We start from the raw sequence: 20,179 nt of genomic DNA on the forward strand, positions 1-20,179 counted from the left end.
TTATTTTACAGGGTGTCTTCTCTCCTGAGTGCTTTCTTTGTTGTGCATCTTTGGCTCTGTGCCGTGTGTGTGTGTGTGTGTGTGTGTGTGTGTGTGTGTGTGTGTGTGTGTTTCCTTCAGGAAATTTCGCTGCATTTGTGGCCCTTTGGCATTCTAGCTCTGGAACCACCAGACTTTGTCAAGAAGAGACAGACGCTGTCAGATCTGCTAAGATGTGATCTGACGCATAAAGACCTAAGACTGCAGCCCAGCTTGTGTGGCTCAGTGGTTGAGCATCGGCCTGCGGACTGAAAGGTCCCAGGTTCGATTACGGTCAAGGGCATGTACCTTGGTTGCAGGCACATCCCCAGTGGGGGGTGTGCAGGAGGCAGCTGATCCATGTTTCTCTCTCATTGATGTTTCTAACTCTCTATCCCTCTCCCTTCCTCTCTGTAAAAAATCAATAAATATATTTTAAAAAATAAAATAAAGACCTAAGACTTCAGCCCAGCTTGTGTTGCTCAGTAGTTGAGCGCCGACCCCATCAAGAGCTTGCCTGTTCGATTCCTGGTCAGGGCACATGCCCAGGTTTTGGTCTCAATCCCCAGTGCAGGGCATGCAGGAGGTAGCCCATCAATGTGTGTCTCTCTCTCTCTCTTTCTCTCTCTCTCTCTCACTTAAAAAAAAAAAAGCCCTAGCTGGTTTGGCTCAGTGGATAGAGCGTCGGCTTGCGAACTAAAGGATCCTGGGTTCGATTCCGATCAAGGGCATATGCCCGGGTTGTGGGTTCAAATCCCAGTGGGGGGTGCAGGAGTCAGCCGATCAATGATTCTCTCTCATCATTGGTGTTTCTATCTCTCCCTCCTTCTCCCTTCCTCTCTAGAAAAAAAACAAACAAACAGAAAACAACTAAGCCCTGGTCGGTTTGGCTCAGTGGATAGAGCGTCAACCTGTGGATCAAAGAGTCCTGGGTTCGATTCAGTCAAGGGCATGTACCTGGGTTGCAGGCTCCTCCCTGTCCCCGGCCCTGGTCGGGGGGCGTGTAGGAGGCAACCAATCGATGTGTTTCTCTCCCATCTATGTTTCTCTCTGTCTTTCCCTCTCTCTAAAGAGAAAAAAAAAAAATTAATGGAAAAACATCCTGGGTGGGGATTACACACACACACACACACACACACACACACACACACACACACACCCTAAGACTCCAGCCCTGTCCGGTGGCTCAGCCCTGTCGGTGGCTCAGTTGGTTGGAGTGTCAGCGCACCCTAGGAGGGGACATATTTGGACAAAGGGCAGTGGGGAGCAGTGGGGAGCCTGGGTCCAAGAATGTCAAGGGAGGACAGAGAGGGGCAGTGCTGGGCAGTGCTGTGTTCTGGAGCGAGTTTATTTCTCTCTTTTTTAAAATATATATATTTTTATTGATTTCAGAGAGGAAGGGAGAGGGGGAGAGAGAAACATCCATGATGAGAGAGAATCATGGATCGGCTGTCTCCTGCCCGCAACCCGGGCATGTGCCCTGACCGGGAATCGAACCCGGGACCTTTCAGTCTGAAGGCCGATGCTCTATCTACTGAGCCAAACCAGCTCGGGCGAGTTTATTACTCTTTACAGCCTCCCTGATAGTAACCCCATTTTATTTTATTTTTGAAAAATACATTTTTATTGATTTCAGAGAGGAAGGGAGAGGGAGAGAGAACCGTCAATGATGAGAGAGAATCATGGATCGGCTGCCTCCTGCACGCCCCGAACTGGGGATCCATTCAGCAACCCGGGCAGGTGCCCTGAACCGGAATGGAACCTGGGACCCTTCAGTCCGCAGGCCGATGCTCTATCCACTGAGCCACACCGGCTGGGGCCTAGCCCCCATTTTACAGAGGAGGACTCACAGGCTCAGGGATTGAGGGACTTGTCCAAGCGCGCACAGCGGGGGTTCCAACCTCGGTGAGTCCCGGATCTGACACCCAAACCCTAGGTTCCTGCATCGCAGACCCCAGGAACCTCAGCCATTGTGGGACCTGGGGCGGGGCCCCAAGAGCAGCTTTGGCGCCCCCCCCCCCTCACCTCCCCACAAGGGCTTCTCCCTTTTCTCCATTCCTGTTCTCTGGAAACCCGTTCTTTTAGAGCTGATCCTACAGGATCTCTGGGCCTCCATGTCTCCGTGCGTGTGTTGGGGCAGGGGTCTCTCTCCAGTTAACAGGAAAAGGGAGAGAAAAAGGAAGGAAGTGCTAGGACCCCAGCCTAGGGTCTTCCCAGATGCCCCCTCCCGGCGCGCACGGTCCCAGGGCGGGAATGAGGCTCGGCCCCTTTAGGTCCCGCCCAGGAACTCCCGGCGCCGCGGCCTTCCCGGAACCGCCCCGGGAATCTCTAGTCTCTGATCCTGGTCCCGGTCCCGGTTCCCGGCACAGCGGCCTGGCCCGGGGAGGATGAGCCGCATCTACCAGGACAGCGCGCTCCGGAACAAGGCGGTGCGGAGCGCACAGCTGCGCGGGGCCTGGGAGCCGGCCGCCCACCAGGGGTAACCCCCGCGCGCCCCTCCCCGCGCCTCCGCCGGGCCTCCCGCCCGCCCGGCTGGAACCTGGGGCTCCTGGATCGGGTGGGGTCTCCTGGGCGCGGGCCGGAGGGAGGAAAAGCAGGCGGTGCCAAAGCTCCTCCCGCGCGCCCCCCTTGGCCTGGGGCGCACCTCCTGACACCATCGATGGGTTTAAAGCGCCCCTGCTCTCCCCCAGACCCTTGGAGAGGGTTGGGTCTCGACCCCCCCCAAACATGGCTCAAAAGTGGGTGCTGGGTTCTCACGATCTTGGTCTCCACCGCACCCCCTGGCAGCCACTTGCCAGCTGGCCGAGCCTTCCTTCTGGCCCGGGCACGGGTGGCAGCGGATCCAGAGTCCAGAGTGAGAACCGCGGGCGGGTGTCAGCGCCGAGGGGTGGGGCGGGTGTGGGATGGGAGGTCGAGGCCTGCCCGGAGGGACCCAGGAGTTGTGAGAACGAACGGGGCCTTGGAGGGTTGAGGGGGGTGATAGGGGCACTGAGGTACAGCCAGTTGCCATGTTTTGCACCCCCCACTCCTCTCCCATTTCTGTGGGTTCCCCGAACAGGAAACCCACAGCTTCTGCTTTCATGAAAAGTGGAATCAGGAAGTGGGGTCCAGCTCCTCTCAGTGGGAACCCCGCGATCTGGACTGGGGGCTTCTTTGCCTCCAAAGTGGCCATGAGAACAGGAATGTGAGAGTGCTTTAAAAAGGAAAGATTTTATTTATTATTTTATTTATAAGACTTTTTAAATTTTTTTCTTTTTTTCCATTTTTTTATTGTTTCAAGTATTACATATAGTAGTACATATATCTCCTTTTTTCCCCCAATTGACCTTCCCCCAGCCTTCCCTTCCCCCTGTCCCATGCCCTCATCCCACCCCCCCCAAGATTTTATTTTATTTTTAATTTATTGATTGATTTGAGAGAGCATCAATTTGTTGTTCCACTTATTTATTCATTGGTTGATTCATTTTTAAAAAAATATATTTCTTTATTGATTTCAGAGAGGAAGGGAGAAGGGGAGAGAGAGAGAAACATCAATGATGAGAGAGAATCATGGATCGGCTGCCTCCTGCACGACCCCCGCTGGGGATTGAGCCCGCAACCCAGGCATGTGCCCTTGGCTGGAATCGAACCTGGGACCCTTGAGTCGGCAGGCTGACGCTCTATCCACTGTGCCAAGTCGGCTAGGGCTGGTTGATTCTTTTTAAAAAATATATTTTTATTGATTTCAGAGAGGAAGGGAGAGGGGGAGAGAGAGAGAGACAGAAACATCAATGATGAGAGAGAATCATTGACCAGCTGCCTCCTGCCTGCCCCCGACTGGGGATCGAGCCCACAACCCCGGGCATGTGGCCTTGACTGGAATTGAACCCGGGACCCTTCAGTCAGCAAAGATGTTATCCACTGAGCCAAACCAGCTAGGGCAATTGGTCCTTATATAGGCCCTGACCCAGGATCAAACCTGCAACCTTGCTCTAACCAACCCAACTACCTCGCCAAGGCAGGAAAGATACTTTATAGCAACGTAGACACCCCTCCTAATTTGGTTAAATAAAAAAGTAAAATCTTTTATACTTATTAAGCACTGATTAGCTTACCAAACACCTTCACATACATGATCTTACGGCATCACCATAGAAGCAGAGTGAGATGACTGTTACTCTCCCATTTTATAGATAGGAAGACTGAGTCCCTGGTTACAGTCCTCCCTGCAGGAGGGGCCACTATAGTTTGGCCTTGCAGCCTGACAAGGTTCCCTCCTACCCCCTGAGCAAGCACCCCAACCTTCGGGACCCTCAAAGGAATGGAGGCCCCACGTGGAAAGCACAGAGAAGGGGGCTGCTCATGCACATGGGAGTTGCCTCAGTCCCGGTGCAGACTCTGACCGGGGCCTGGACCATGTGGCTCTTTCCTGACGACTGGCAGAACCAGCTGACCCCTCCCTCTCCTCCCATCCCAGGGGAAATGGTGTCCTGCTGGAGGGAGAACTGGTTGATGTATCTCGGCACAGCATCTCGGACGCCCGTGGCAGGAAGGTGAGGATGCTGGGGGCACCTGCAGGAACAGACACCGGCCCCACGGTCCTCACCCACCAAGGCTCCCCGTGCTTGGCTCAGTCAGTGCCAAGTCTTGGGTCCAGCTCGTTCCTCCTTGAGGGACTCCGGTGGGAGGTGGATCGGGAGATTAGCAGCCGAAAGAGGCCACCGAGTGGAACGGGATCCGATACAGCGCGCTAGGCTGTGGACAGATGGGAGGGTCTGGGTTCTTTCTGAGAAGGCAGACCAGGCCCTGAACCCAAGGGGTGTGTTTGGGGCGGAAGTTGGGAGGGTCGATCGAGCGCAGGCAGGGGTGAGGTGAGGTGGATGGTTCGGGACTAAGGCTGTGGGTGTGGAGTGGGCTGCAAGGCCCTTGGAAGAGGTCCCGTGGCCTTCTGATGGAAGAGGTTTATTTCATTTATTTACTAGAGGCCCGGTGCACCAGTGGGGTCCCTCGGCCTGGCCTGCGGGGATCGGCCGAAACCAGCTCTCCGACATCCCCCGAGGGGTCCCGGATTGCAAGAGCATGCAGGCCAGGCCGAGGGACCCCACCAGTGCACTATCGGGGCCAGGGAGGGACCTCGGGAGGTTGGCCAGCCGGGGAGGGAGGGCTCCAGGGCGTGTCCGGCCCATCTTGCCCAGTCCCGATTGGCTGGACCCCATCAGCAAGCTAACCTACCGGTCGGAGCATCTGCCCCTTGTTGGTCAGTGCACATCATAGCGACTGGTCCAATGGTTGAACAAACAGTTGAACACTTAGTATATTAGGCTTTTATTATATAGAACTAGAGGCCCGGTGCATGAAATTTGTGCATGGGGGGCGGTTCCCACAGCCCAGCCTGCACCCTCTCTAATTCGGGACCCCTCGGGCCTAAACTGGCAGTTGGACATCTCGCTCACAATCCTGGACCGCTGGCTCCTAATCGCTCACCTGCCTGCCTGCCTGCCTGGTCACCCCTAACTGCTCCCTCTCCTGCTGGCCTGATCACCCCTAACTGCCCCCCCCCCCGCGCCAGCCTAGTTGCCCCCAACACTCCCCCCCTGCCAGCCTAGTCGCCCCTCACTTCCCCCCCACCAGCCTAATTGCCCCCAACTGCCCACCCTGCAAGCCTGGTTGCCCCCAACTCCCCCCCTGGTGGCCTGGTCTCTCCCAACTGCCCCTCCTGCTGGCTTGGTCGCCCCCAACTGCCCCCATGCCAGCCTGATCGCTCCTGAAGTCCCCCTGGTCGCCTCACGCAGCTGCTGTTCAGTCATTTGGTCGTCCCTCACTAACCCCCCTGCCGGCCTGGTCGTAGGCAGCCATCTTGTGAGTGCGTGAGGGTTAATTTGCATATTACCTCTTTATTATATAGGATTTTTAAATCTATTTTTATTGATTTCAGAGAGGAAGGGAGAGGGAGAGAGAGAAACATCAATGATGAGAGAGAATCATCGACCGGCTGCCTCCTGCACACCCACTACTGGGGATCAAGCCTGCAGACCGGGCATGTGCCCTGACCGGGAATCGACCCTTGACCTCCTGGTTCATCGGTCGACGCTCAGCCACTGATCCACGCTGGCCGGGCTCATGGAACAGATTTAGTGCCGGGTGCCTTGCTGGTTGCTCCACCTTCGGGGCCTCGCTTTCCTTCCCTGTTTCTCCCCGGAGGCGGTTCCCTCTTCTTCGGTCCCTGGAGCATTTTGCCGCCTGCTTTGATTAGAGCAGCTGCAGCCGGCACTACAGAGTCTTCATGCTTTCTGCCGTGCTTGCTCCTGCGTTCTCTCACTGAACCCGTGCGACATTCCTGAGAGCAGACATCACGTTGTCCCCGTGCGACAGGGGAAGTGAGGCTAGGATGCCCTCGTTCACATCTCCCTGTCAGCGCCTTTCCAGGGCGTCTTGGCTGCTGCCACGCCTGCTGCGTGGTATTTGGGGCCCTTGAGGGACCCTCGGGTTGGGGCTGTCTGTGTATACTTTCTGTCTTGGCTGTGGGGGGACCTTGGGGTCAGGCTGTGGGCCCACCCTCTCATGGACGTCTAGCCTGGTTCATTGTGTGTGGTGATACGCTACTAAACACGTGAATGGTGTGGGGAGGGCAATGGTAAGATATGTACACATATAATACCTTAATAAAAAAATTGGAAAAAAAAAAATAAACACGTGAATGGCCCATCCCATGTGGCTCAGTGGTTGAGCGTCGACGTATGAACCAGGAGGTCACGGTTCGATTCCCAGTCAGGGCACATGCCCAGGTTGCAGGCTCCATCCCCACTAGGGGGTGTGCAGGAGGCAGCTGATCAATGATTCTCTCTCATCATTGAGATATATATATATATATTAAAATATTTTATTGATTTTTTACAGAGAGGAAGGGAGAGGGATAGAGAGTTAGAAACATCGATCAGCTGCCTCCTGCACGCCCACCACTGGGGATGTGCCTGCAACCAAGGTACATGCCCTTGACCGGAATCGAACCTGGGACCATTCAGTCCACAGGTCGACGCTCTATCCACTGAGCCAAACCAGTCAGGGCTCATTGATATATTTTTTAACGAGATTTATTTATTCATTTAATTTTAATCTTCACTTAAGGGTATTTTCCATTGATTTTTAGAGTGGAATAGAGACATATAGATGTGGTAGAAACACATCAACTGGTTGCTTCCTGCATGAGCCCCAACCAGGGCCCGGGCCAGGGAGCAGCCTGCAACTGAGGTACCTGCCCTTGACCGGAATTGAACTTGGCCTTGCAGCCTGACAAGGTTCCCTCCTATGGTCCGCTGGCCGATGCTCTATCCACTGAGCCAAACCGGCTAGGGCTATCATTGGTATTTCCATCTCTCTCTCCCTCTCCCTTCCTCTCTTTGAAATCAATAAAAATATATTAAAACAAAACAAAACATGTGAATGAATGAACGGGTGTATGTATGGATGGACGAATGGATCAATATTGGAGGAGGGATCTGCGCAGCTTGAATATTTTTGGAGCTGAGGGTGGGGTTCCAGGGTGTAGAGTGAGTTTGGGGAGGGCCGCGTGGAGCCCTGCGGGGAATGAGTGTGTGTATTGGGGGTGCGGGAGGGGGAGGGGAGCAGCCCCCTAACTCTCTGCCTGCCCCCAGGAGCGCTACTATGTGCTGTACGTCCGGCCCAGTCACATCCATCGCCGGAAGTTCGACCCCAAGGGAAATGAAATCGAGCCCAACTTCAGCGCCACCAGGAAGGTGAACACGGGCTTCCTCATGTCATCCTACAGTAGGTACCTCTGGCCCTCGCCCCTCCTCTCTCCGGCCCTGTGGCCCGAGAAAGGGTCTTTTCAGCATGATTGACTCTTTTTTTTTTTTAATTTCTAAAAATATTTTTATTGCCGAAACCGGTTTGGCTCAGTGGATAGAGCGTCAGCCTGCGGACTGAAAGGTCCCAGGTTTGATTCCGGTCAAGGGCTTGTACCTTGGTTGCGGGCACATCCCCAGTGGGGGTTGTGCAAGAGGCAGCTGATCGATGTTTCTAACTCTCTATCCCTCTCTCTTCCTCTCAGTGAAAAATCAATAAAATATATTTTTAAAAAATATTTTTATTGATTTCAGAGATTCAGGGAGAGGGAGAGCGAGATAGAAACATCAGTGATGAGAGAGAATCATGGATCAGCTGCCTCCTGCATGCCCCCTACTTGGGGGAATTGAGCCTGCAACCTGGGCATGTGCCCTGAGGGGAATAGAACCTGGATCTCTTGGTTCATAGGTCGACCCAACTACCGAGCCAAACCAGCCAGGCAGCATGATTGGCTTTAAAGCTCATATCTGGCCTGAGGGCCCCTGGCTGGACTCCTTCCTGTACCCGTTCACGTAGATGATCCCAGTTGCACCCTCCCCCCCCTTAGTCTGACAGAATCGTCCATGAACCTGGCTCCGGGCTCTCACTGCCTTGGTGCAGAGCCCAGGCCAAGGCCCCGGGGGCCTCCACTTTCCTGCCAAAATTCTCGTTTGGGTCTCGGGCCCTTCGGGATGTCATTTCTCTCCCCGGTGTTGGCAGCAGCGTGACCTCTGCTATCTACCCCTGTGTGGGAAGGTTTTGAGGTTGCGCGGCATCCATCCATCCCACTGTCATTGCATTCATTCGTGCTTTCCACAGCTCATTCGTTCTCTGAACATGGTTGTGGTTAATCCTCACCCAAGGATATTTTTCCCATTGATTTTTAGAGAGCGGAAAGGAGGGGAAGAGACACAGAGAAACATCGATGTGAGAGAAACACATTTGATTGGTTGCCTCCCGCATGTGCCCCAACCAGGACCGGGAATCAAACCTGCAACCTGTACGTGCCCTTGACTGGCATTGAACCCGGGACCCTTCAGGCTGACACTCTATCCACTGAGCCGAACCAGTTAGGGCTGAACATTTATTTATTTACTAGAGGCCCGGTGCATGAAAATTCACCTCTGCTGCTGCCACTGCCAGCAGCACAAGCCTCAGGCGGCCCTGGGCGGCTGGGCAGCCGACGTTCGAGGCTTGCCTGCACCTCGGGCTGGCCTTAGGCGGCTGGGGGGCTGAGTGCGGGTCCAGCAGCACTATGCGCCTGTTGCCCCCCCAGCTGGGCTGAAAGGACTGTGGGACTCCGGCAAGGTTGAGGGGACTGAGCGCCACCATCTTTGTGATGGTGTGATGGTCAATTTGCATATTCCCTTTTTATTAGATAGGATTCATTTATTTTTACTGATTTCAGAGAGGAAGGGAGAAGCAGAGATAGAAACATCAATGGATGAGAGAGAATCATGGATCGGCTGTCTCCTGCACGCCCCCTACTGCGGATCAAGCCCGCAACCCAGGCATGTGCCCTGCCTGGGAATCGAACCGTGACCTCCTGGTTAATGGGTTGATGCTCAAGCACTGAGCCACACCAGCCGGGCAATTCTCTGCACATTTAATGAGCATCCACCATGAGCCAGGCCCAAAGCCCATGCCTGACCTCCGCTGTCAGCTCCTTGATGATTCCTGGAGGAATGGGCTCACTCTTCACCTGGCGGCTCCCTCAGTGCTTTTTATTTTTTTAATTTATTTGATTTTGTTTTTATGGTGTTTTTTTAAAAATATATTTTATTGATTTTTTACAGAGAGGAAGGTAGAGGGATAGAGAGTTAGAAACATCGATGAAAGAGAAACATCGATCAGCTGCCTCCCGCACACCTCCCACTGGGGATGTGCCTGCAACCGAGGTACATGCCCTTGACCGGAATCGAACCTAGGACCCTTCAGTCTGTAGGCCGACACTCTATCCACTGAGCCAAACCAGTTAGGGCTAATTTATTTGTTTTTAATCTCACTCGAGAATATTTTTCCATTGATTTTTAGGGAGAGTAGAAGAGAGAGGGAAAGACAGAGAGAAACATCGATGTGAGAGAAGCACATTGACTGGTTGCCTCCTGCACGGGGCCAGGGAGGAGGCTGCAATTGAGGTATGTGCCCTTGACCCGAATCGAACCCGGGATCCTTCGGTCGGCAGGCCGACGCTCTATCCACTGAGCCGCACCGGCTAGGGCCCTCAGTGCTGGTCCTACAGCGGGAACAATCCTCTTGTGCTGTGTGCCCGCAGAGGTGGACGCCAAGGGGGACACGGACAGACTCACGCCCGAGGCACTGAAGGAGCTGGTGAACAAGCCGGAGCTGCTCGCCCTGACGGAGAGCCTCACGCCCGAGCAGACCGTGGCGTTCTGGATGCCCGAGTCAGAGATGGAGGCCCTGGAGCTGGAGCTGGGGGCCGGGGTTCGGCTGAAAACCCGAGGCGACGGCCCCTTCGTGGGTGAGCATTGCAGCCCTCGCGGTGGCCACGTGTTCCCATTTGGCCTGCGGACCCCCCCCCCCTCCCCCCAAACCCCTCCTGCTTAGAGATCCGGGAGCAGCCAGGTCTGGCCTCTGTGGGAACAAGACCCCTTGAGATATATATCCCTCAGTCCCAGGGCAGTGCCCTGAGGCCAATAGTCTGGACACCCTGGATTGTGGGGTGCTGTCCAATCCCATGGTACCTGTGAGTGCCCTCTCCTAGCTGGTGCCTTGGGGGGGTCCCATCCAGGGTCTCCCCGAGGTCCACACCCAGGCCTGCAGAGAACAATGGCTCACCCCCGGCCGCAGGGACCCCAGTAGGATGGGGCCAGCCCCCCACTGTGTTTCCGTCACAGGAAGAGAGGTCACTCAACCTCTTTCCTTCTCTCAGACTCATTAGCCAAACTTGAGGCTGGAACAGTGACCAAGTGTAATTTCGCTGGCGATGCAAAGACGGGCGCGTCGTGGACCGACAACATCATGGCCCGGAAGTCTTCCGAAGGGGCCACGGCGGAGACCCGCGAGCAGGGGGACGGGGCAGAGGATGCGGAGTGGGTAGGTCAAGGGCAACGACCATGGACCTGGCGTTGGAGTGGTTTACCTCTTGGCAGGAGTTGTGTGTTTGTTTGTTTGTTTTCTTAAATTTTATTGATTTTTTACAGAGAGGAAGAGAGAGGGATAGAGAGTTAGAAACATCGATGAGAGAGAAACATCGATCAGCTGCCTCTTGCACACCCCCCGACTGGGGATGTGCCCGCAACCAAGGTACATGCCCTTGACCGGAATCGAACCTGGGACCCTCCAGTCCGCAGGCCGACGCTCCATCCACTGAGCCAAACCGGCTTCGGCGAGTTGTGTGTTTTTAATACTTTTAAAAATATATATTTTATTGATTTTTTACAGAGAGGAAGAGAGAGGGATAGAGAGTTAGAAACATCGATGAGAGAGAAACATCGATCAGCTGCCTCTTGCACACCCCCCGACTGGGGATGTGCCCGCAACCAAGGTACATGCCCTTGACCGGAATCGAACCTGGGACCCTCCAGTCCGCAGGCCGACGCTCCATCCACTGAGCCACACCGGCTTCGGCGAGTTGTGTGTTTTTAATACTTTTAAAAATATATATTTTATTGATTTTTTACAGAGAGGAAGGGAGAGGGAGAGAGAGTTAGAAACATCGATGAGAGAGAAACATCGATCAGCTGCCTCCTGCACACCTCCCACTGGGGATGTGCCAGCAACCAAGGTACATGACCTTGACCGGAATCGAACCTGGGACCCTTCAGTCCGCAGGCCGACGCTCTATCCACTGAGCCAAACCAGTGAGGGCTTTTTTAAGTATTTTTTATTGCTTTTTAGAGAGGAAGGGAGAGGGAGAGAGAAAAACATCAGTGATGAGAGAGAATCATTGATCAGCTGCCTCCTGCAGGCCCCCTACTGGGAATGAAGCCCACAACCCAGGCATGTGCCCTGACCGGGAATGCAAGTGTGACCTCTGGGTTCCTGGGTCAGCGCTCGACCACTGAGCCACACCGGCCGGGCTTGGCAGGAGTTTTGTTCGTACCAGCGGTGACTGTGTGTAGGACAAGGAGACAGCAGTGTAAACTTGACCCTCCAGCCTTGTTGGAACTCCGTGGCCTTCCTGAGGGTGTGTTGCATCGGGAAAATTCTTCAAGGTGTGAAGGGGGACAGTCTGGGACCTCCCTTTTTTTTTGTCCTCACCTGAGGATATATATATATATTTTAAATATATTTTATTGATTTTTTTTACAGAGAGGAAGGGAGAGGGATAGAGAGTGAGAAACATTGATGAGAGAGAGAGAGAAACATCGGTCAGCTGCCTCCTGCACACTCCCCATTGGGGATGTGCCTGCACCCAAGGTACATGCCCTTGACTGGAATCGAACCTGGGACCCTTGAGTCCGAAAGCCAACGCTCTATCCACTGAGCCAAACTGGTTAGGGCCACCTGAGGATATTTTCCCATTGATTTGTAGAGAGAGTGGAAGAGAGCGGGAAAGACAGAGAGAAATATCGATGTCAGAGAGACACCTTGATTGGTTGCTCCTGCATGTGCCCCGACCAGGGCCTGGGCCAGGGAGGAGCCTGCAACCGAGGTTCGTGCCCTTGACCAGAATCAAACCCGGGACCCTTCGGTCCACAGGCCGACGATCTATCCACTGAGCCAAACCAACCAGGGCCTGGGACCTTTCTTTTTGGTGGATCTGAACTGTGCCAATCTACAAGAAATCCCCAGAGATTTATAAAAGCAAGGGCACATGCCCGGGTTGTGGGCTCCATCCCCAGTGTGGGGCATGCAAGAGGCAGCCGATCAATGATTCTCATCATTGATGTTTCCATCTCTCTCTCCCTCTCCCTTCCTCTCTGAAATCAATAAAAAATAAAATAAAAAGCAAGGGACAGAGAAAATGGACCAATGTGACTTCAGAGCAAGTCAGCAAACACTGTCACATCAAGAGACTACTATCAGCCAGGCTGAGGCAGTCAAGCAGTGAATGCGCATTTCGTTTCTCCTTTGTTCTGGGCGCCCTGCCCAGAGTGGCTGGGAAATGGCTAACTTGGTGCTCAGTGGTGTTTTTTTCCCTTTGTTTGCTTGCCAATGGTCAGCCCGCTAGTTGACCTCAGCCTACTCACCGTTTATTTGTTTTGCGGAAGTGTATTTCACCTGAAGATTTGAATTGATGTCAAAAGCTCCAAATTGAACATTTAGAAACAAAGTCACAGAAAAATGGGCTTTGTCTCGGTGATGGAGATGACAGCCTTTGCCGGAGTAAACAGAGCAGGTAGACTAGAGGGTCTGGATTTCCATTTGTCTTAATAAAGTGAGTCTTGGCCCGGCTGGCATGGCTCAGTGGCTGAGCATCGACCTATGAACCAGGAGGTCACGATTCGATTCCCGGTCAGGGCACATGCCTGGGTTATGGGCTCGATCCCCAGTGTGGGGCGTGCAGGAGGCAGCTGATCGATGATTCTCTCTCATCATTAATGTTTCTATCTCTCGCTCCCTCTCCCTTCCTCTCTGAAATCAATAAAAATATATTAAAAAATAAATAAAGTAAGTAAGTCTTGGACAGAGAAACAATTGGAGATGTCAGCTGACTCCCTGGGCCACCTCTAAAGAGGTGAGGCTGAGTCCTAGCCAGTTTGGCTCAGTGGATAGCGTGTCGGCCTGCGGACTGAAGGGTCCCGGGTTCGATTCCAATCAAGGGCACATACTTGGTTTCAGGCTCTTCCCCACCTGGGCCCTGGTCAGGGCATGTGCAGGAGGCAACCAATCGATGTGCTTCTCTCATGTCGATGTTTCTCTCTGTCTTTCCCTCTCTCTTCCCCTCTCTCTAAAAATCAATGGAAAAATATCCTCGGGTGAGAATTGACAAAAAAATAAGTAAATAAAGAGGTGAGGCCCTGACCGGTTTGGCTCAGTGGATAGAGCATCGGCCTGTGGACTGAAGGGTCCCAGGTTCAATTCCGGTCAAGGGCATGTACCTTGGTTGCTGGCACATCCCCAGTGGGGGGTGTGCAGGAGGCAGCTGATCGATGTTTCTCTCTCATTGATGTTTCTAACTCTATCTCTCTCCCTTCCTCTCTGTAAAAAATCAATAAAATATATTTTTAAAAAAAACAAACTTAAAAAAAATAAAATAAAGAGGTGAGGCCGAGGCAGGGGGCGGGGGATATCACTCAGTCAAGCCTTATTGTCCGGTGACTTAAAGACTTTTATAAAATGTGCTCATGCCCTCACCGGTTTGGCTCAGTGGATAGAGCGTCTGCCTGAGAACTCAAGGGTCCCAGGTTCGATTCCGGTCAAGGGCACGTACCTTGGTTGCGGGCACATCCCCAGTAGGGGGTGGGCAGGAGGCAGCTGATTGATGTTTCTCTCTCATCGATGTTTCTAACTCTCTCCCTCTCCCTTCCTCTCTGTAAAAAAAGTCAATAAAATATATTTTTAAAAAAACGTGCTCAGTTCACATCTCTTTGCTTTATCCCCAGGACGACTGAGGTTCCTGGGAGAAGCGGTAACCCCGGGGCTCCCCTGCGCTGAGAATTTCTGCCATCGACTTCCATTCTGGAGTTCAAGGAAGAGTCCCCGAAGCCTTACTCGCTTTGAACAAGCCGTGCTAAGACCAAATCCTCAACCACACCCTTAGCATCAGGGCCCCTGGCCATGGCTCTTGGATGGGCCCTCCCTGTGGGGAGTGTAGCCTCCTAGTTTCATGACAACCAGGGCCTGAGGGCAGCTGTGTCTCTGGAGGCAGGTGGTGAGCGAGTGCCACAGCTCGGTCAGAGGAACTGGGCTTGGTCTTGGTGCAGAATTGGGGAACATCCCTCTTGCATATGCAAAGCGGCTCGGAGGAGGCTCCTTCCTCTGCCCTGGTATTTTCCGCATTCCTCCCTCACCTGCCCTCCCTGGTGCTCTGGGCTGGGGTCCCTGCGCTCCTGCTCAGGCCTCCTGTCCCCTGCGCCCTCTTCTCTCCCTGAAGCGGCCCGTTCTGTATTCCTCCTCTGGGGCTCTGCCACCTTGGGGGTTCCTGCCTCCTGGCCTCCCTGTCTGCTTGCCTGAGGATGCTGTGCCCAGGTGTGGCTGGCTGGTCCTCACCTCTCAGATACACTCGGCCAGGCCACATTTTTGATAGCACCTTTTTTTTTTTCTTTCTTTTTTAAACAAAGCATTTTTATTTTATTTTTTATTTCAGAGAGGAAGGGAGAGGGAGAGAGAGAGAGAAACATCAATGATGAGAAAGAATCATCGATCGGCTGCCTCCTGCACGCCCCCTACTGGGGATGGAGCCCGCAACCTGGGCATGTGCCCTGACCGGGAATCGAACTGGTGACCTCCTGGTTCCTAGGTTGATGCTCAACCACTGAGCCACACCAGCCGGGCATTTTTTTTTTTTTAAATCTTTATTGTTGAAAGTATTACATATGTCCCCTTTTTCCCCCCATTGCCCTCTCCTCCCCCTCTCCCCGCAGGCCTTCACCACCCTATTGTCTGTGTCTATAGGTTATGCATATATGCATACAAGTTCATTGGTTGATCTCCTCCCCTGCCTTCCCTCTGAGGTTTGACAGTCTGTTCCATGTTTCTATGTCTCTGGGTCTATTTTAAAAAATATGTATTTCTTTATTGATTTCAGAGAGGAAGAGAGAAGGAGAGAGAGATAGAAACATCAATGATGAGAGAGGATCATGGATCGGCTGCCTCCTGCACACCCCCCCACTGGGGATCAAGCAGCAACTCAGGCATGTGCCCTTGGCCAGAATCGAACCTGGGACCCTTCAGTCCGCAGGCTGATGCTCTATCCACTGAGCCAAGCCGGCTAGGGCTCTGGGTCTATTTTTGTTCATCAGTTTATGAGATTATCCTGTTTCAATTGTTATATAATCACTTTCCATATTGCTACTGAGTTTTCATAACCATTTTTTTTTAAACATCAACTACCATTTAATAGCTCTATCATTGTCCAATTTTGGGATAATTCATTGGTCCTTTTTTGAGCTTATGTAATTAATGTGTCAAAACTGTTGTGAATTAAATAGTCTCCTCTCTCCCCCCCTCCCCCCGCCCGTGTTCCTCTCCCCACAATATGTTTGAGTGATTTCTTTAGGGACAGATTTCCAGGAATCAGGTTACTGAGAATCTAGGCATTTTTTGTAAAGGTTTGTTATATAGCCAAATTGCTTTCCAAAAGGGTTGTTCTAAACTATAATTTCACCAGTAAACTAGGAGAGGGCATTTTCATGCTATCCTTGCCAGAAATGGATATGTTAACACTTTTAAAAATTGTATTTAATAAGGTGAAAATACTTTAATTTGAAAGTTAATACTTTATTTTAATTAGCCTTTCCCCCATTAATAGTGAGCTTAAACATTTTTAAAAATTGTTCATTTCCTAGATGTATTTCCTCTTTTGTTATTCAGTTTCTTTGCCCATTTATCTACTAAGGGAGTAGCTCTTTTTGGTTTATCAGTTATTTCTGTTTTAAAATATAAACATTTGCCATATTTTAACAACTTTTCCATTTTTATTTGTTCCCACATTTAAAAACTGGTTTTACAAATATAAAGTCTTTATATAGAGCTGTTGACTTGTGATTTTTATCGCTTCTAAGATATTCTTTTCAGATGTTATGCAACTTCATTTTCCTCCATTTTGGTTATTATCTAGTTTTATATTTGTCTCTAATCCACTTTACCTTTAATTTGTAGAAGGATATGAAGTGAGATAACTAAATTGCTTAATTTCAAATTGCTAACCAGTTATCCCAATGTATTTACTGAATTTCCCCCCACTGTCAGGTTATCATTTCTCCTACATCACACAGTAAATTATTTCATATTTCAGTTAGCCATTATATTTTAGTAGGTCTGCTATAATGACAATGCGACTGTCACAGTAGGTTTTGATAGTTGGTAGAGCTAGGTCCCCTCATTCTTTGTCTGTTTTAGAATTTTCTTTGGTACTCCTCTCAACATTGAAAACATTTTGTCAAGTTTCAGTGCATATTTACTGCCTTTTGGATTTTTTAAAATTAAAAAACCTTGGCTACAAGACTAATATTTTTAAAATATATTTTATTGATTTTTTTACAGAGAGGAAGGGAGAGGGATAGAGAGCTAGAAACATCGATCAGCCGCTTCCTGCATCCCCCCCACACTGGGGATGTGCCCCCAACCAAGGTACATGCCCTTGACCGGAATCGAATCTGGGACCCTTCAGTTCGCAGGCTGAGGCTCTATCCACTGAGCCAAACCGGTTTAGGCTAGAGTGATACATATTTATTTTAGAAAAAGTATTGATCGATTTTGAGAAAGAGAAACATTCATTTGTTGGGTCTAATGTTATTTTTTTATATATATATTTTTATTGATTTCAGAGAGGAAGGGAGAGGGGGGAGAGAGAGAAACATTAATGATGAGACAGAATCATTGATCAGCCGCCTCCTGCACACCCACACTGGGGGATCCAGCCTGCAACCCGGGCATGTGAGGGCCGGGCATGGGTCCAGTATATTTTAAAGGTGTTTGAAACGTTCCCAGTCATTGGTGTAAATGATCCAGTTTGCACCTCGATCTGTAGCATAAGAAGGTGCTCCACCTCACCCCGACTGTCATTAAACGTAAAAAAAAAAAAACAACAACAAATTTTACCAATATGGGGTCGCCGGTACCTTTGCAATGGGATTGCATTAGAGATCTCTTGATTCCACCATTCATATCTACCATGGATGGAATGTCGGGGAAAAAAAGAAAAAGAAAAAGAAAAAAGATCTTAATGTGCCCCAACTGGGGAAAGGCTAAATTAGCCTGCATCTCACAGCGGGAAAGCAGGACGTTATGTCGGGATGCGGACGGGGAGAAAGGGAGGTCCCCGCCGCTTCGCGCAGGCGTTCCTGCGTGGGAACCCGCTTCTCCCACGTGCTCAGTGAGGCGAGCGGTCGGTCTGGGCAAAGGACACCGATCCGGGCTCGCGTCCCGGCCAGGCTGACCGAGGAGACGACCCTCCCAGCCTCGGGGTCTCGTGGTCCCCCCCCCAACCCTACCCCCGCGGGCCCGCAGCGGGTCCTTGCTCTTTCTCCGCGATCGGGAAGCCGGCCTCTTCGCGGTCCGGCCCCTGGGCGCAGGGGGTGGGGCACGTTTCCGCCGGCCACTTTCAGCGGCGCACCCACCGGAAGTGTCCGTGTTTGTGGCGGAAGTTGATGTTTTCTGGAAACAGCAGGCTTGAGAGGAGCGTGGCCGGCAGAGATGATTCAGGCGATTCTGGTTTTCAACAACCACGGGAAGCCGCGGCTGGTCCGCTTCTACCAGCGCTTCGTGAGTGCGGCCCCGCTTCGTCACGTCCCTCCGGGGCACCGCGTCCCCTTCCTCCCGACCCCTAGGCCCCGACGGCGCCCGCGGGTCCCGCCCCGGGCCAGTGTCGGCCCTTCTGTCCCCCGCCCCGCTGCTTCCGTCCCGCTCTCCCTGACCCCTTTCCGGACCCCGGCATTTCTATGCCATTTTGTGACCCCTCGTTGGTCTCGGGGCTCTCTGTAAGTGACCGGGGTGCCTCATGGAGACCCCGAAAGATTTAAGTCACTTGAATCCTGTTTAAACTCAGTTTCACGAGGAGGAAGACATATGCAGACTCTTAAAAGTTCTTGCTTTAGCCAGAGAGTCAGGGAAGGTGCTTTCTTGGAATAATTTCATTTCCAGAGTTGCCTGGGACTGTTCAGGGACTCAGAATTGACGGTGTGGCTCAGTGGTTGAGCATCGACCTATGAACCAGGAGGTCACGGTTGGATTCCCGGTCAAGGCACATGCCCAGGTTGCGGCCACGGTCCCCAGTGGGGGGCGTGCAGGAGGCAGCCGCTCCGGGATTCTCTCTCATCATTGACTAGTGTCCCAGTGCACGAAATTCATGCACATTAAAAGGGAATTAATTAGAGGAAATATTTTAATATTGCTATTTGCCCTTTCTCTATAATAGAAGTGTCAGCGATGAAAGAAAATTAGTAAAATGTATATGAAAACCTTCCTCCTGTCAGAGTCTGGGGCACCCCACGGGAACCAGAGTCAAGTCCCCACCCTCCCATGTGCGCCTTGAAATCATGCAAGACCCTGACCCGGCCGGCCCTACCCCCATTGGGCTAGATCCAGACCCTGCTGGGCCTACCCCTGTCAAGCCCCGCCAGGTGGGGGGCGCGGCTCAGGTCGCCTGGCCTGGCACCAGGGCAGGGATCACAGCCGGAGGTCCCCAGTCCCGGCGCCAGGGCTGGGGGGCGTGGCCTGAGGTCCCCCGGACCAGAGCAGGGGCCACGTCTTGAGGTTCCCATCAAGCCACACCGGGCAGGGGCCGTGGACTCAGGTCCCCCTGCCCGGCGTCAGGGCGGAGGGTGCGCCTTGAGGTCCCCCGTCAAGCCCTACCGGGTGGGGGGGCACAGCCTGAGGTCCCCCAATTGGCACTGGGGCGGCGGGCACGGCCTGAGGGCCCCCAGCCTGGCGCTGGGACAGGGTGCGCAGCCTGAGGTCCCCCGTCAAGCCCTGCTGGGTGGGGGGCACGGCCTGAGGTCCCTTGTCAAGCCCCACCAGGCGGGGGGCGGAGGGGGGAATGGGGGAGGGTGGGTCGCAGCCTCAGGTCCCTGCTGATTGCTCCTTAAGGTTTGTTAGGGTAACTTGGCCTCCGCTGTGGGCGCAGCCATCTTGTTATGGCACAACGGTCAATTTGCATATTCCCTCTTTATTGGATAGAATACGATGTTTCTCTCTCTCTCCCTCTCCCTTCCTCTCTGGAATCAATACACATATGTATTTTTTTAAGTGGGTAGGAGAAACTATACATGCTGCTGAGTGAGGGCTCAATAAATAATAATGTGAACTTGAAATTTTTCCAAAAGCATTTCTGTGGAAAAACACAAACATCATCATTTGCCTCCTGTCCCCGAACGTTTTATTTCTCAGCGGCTAGGTTTCAAAACGTTACGTATGCAATTGGTGGACTCCTGAAACCTTGGAGGGGGAAAAAGAAATTTTATGTTCAAGCCTTAACTCCACCTTTTTTACCTTTGTGTCTATTGACAAGTTAACGAACTTCTTTCAGACTTTATTTCCTCTTCTTCCAAGTAAAAATAATAAACAAAAAAACACTACCTTTTCATAGAATTTTTTTCAGCTAGATTACATTTTATTAAATAATTACCTCGAGGTAAAAATTTGCATTTTGTGTGTGTGTGTGTGTGTGTGTGTGTGTGTGTGTGTGAATTTTCCCCTCTGTTTTCTATTTTTATTTTATTTTGATTTCTGAGAGGAAGGGAGAGAGAGAGATAGAAACATCAATGATGAG

The 20,179-nt window shown here is 52.0% G+C and overlaps 2 protein-coding genes across 5 annotated transcripts in view; both read left to right on the forward strand.

Moving 5' to 3' along the window:
* LOC307094958 (arpin) overlaps positions 1-15,251 on the forward strand; it is a 47,329-nt gene extending 32,078 nt beyond the window's left edge. For 3 of the 4 annotated variants that reach the window (XM_079764172.1, XM_079764171.1, XM_079764170.1), the window contains 5 exons: positions 4,475-4,550; positions 7,650-7,782; positions 10,115-10,321; positions 10,733-10,896; positions 14,352-15,251. In XM_079764172.1, coding sequence (XP_079620298.1) covers positions 4,475-4,550; positions 7,650-7,782; positions 10,115-10,321; positions 10,733-10,896; positions 14,352-14,360 — 589 coding nt within the window. In that variant the 3' untranslated portion in view covers positions 14,361-15,251. Of the gene's footprint in view, positions 1-2,284; positions 2,498-4,474; positions 4,551-7,649; positions 7,783-10,114; positions 10,322-10,732; positions 10,897-14,351 lie in introns of those variants that run through there. The other variant, XM_079764169.1, reaches the window with a different exon arrangement.
* A 2,774-nt stretch (positions 15,252-18,025) lies between these two features.
* Positions 18,026-20,179, forward strand: part of LOC307094961 (AP-3 complex subunit sigma-2) — a 39,111-nt gene continuing 36,957 nt past the window's right edge. Inside the window, exon 1 of the mRNA XM_079764174.1 lies at positions 18,026-18,174. Within this exon, the coding sequence (XP_079620300.1) occupies positions 18,106-18,174 (69 nt within the window). The 5' untranslated portion in view covers positions 18,026-18,105. The remainder of the gene's footprint in view (positions 18,175-20,179) is intronic.

The sequence above is a fragment of the Cnephaeus nilssonii genome (assembly GCF_951640355.1).
Source record: "Cnephaeus nilssonii genome assembly, chromosome: 24".
Taxonomy (NCBI): domain Eukaryota; kingdom Metazoa; phylum Chordata; class Mammalia; order Chiroptera; family Vespertilionidae; genus Cnephaeus; species Cnephaeus nilssonii.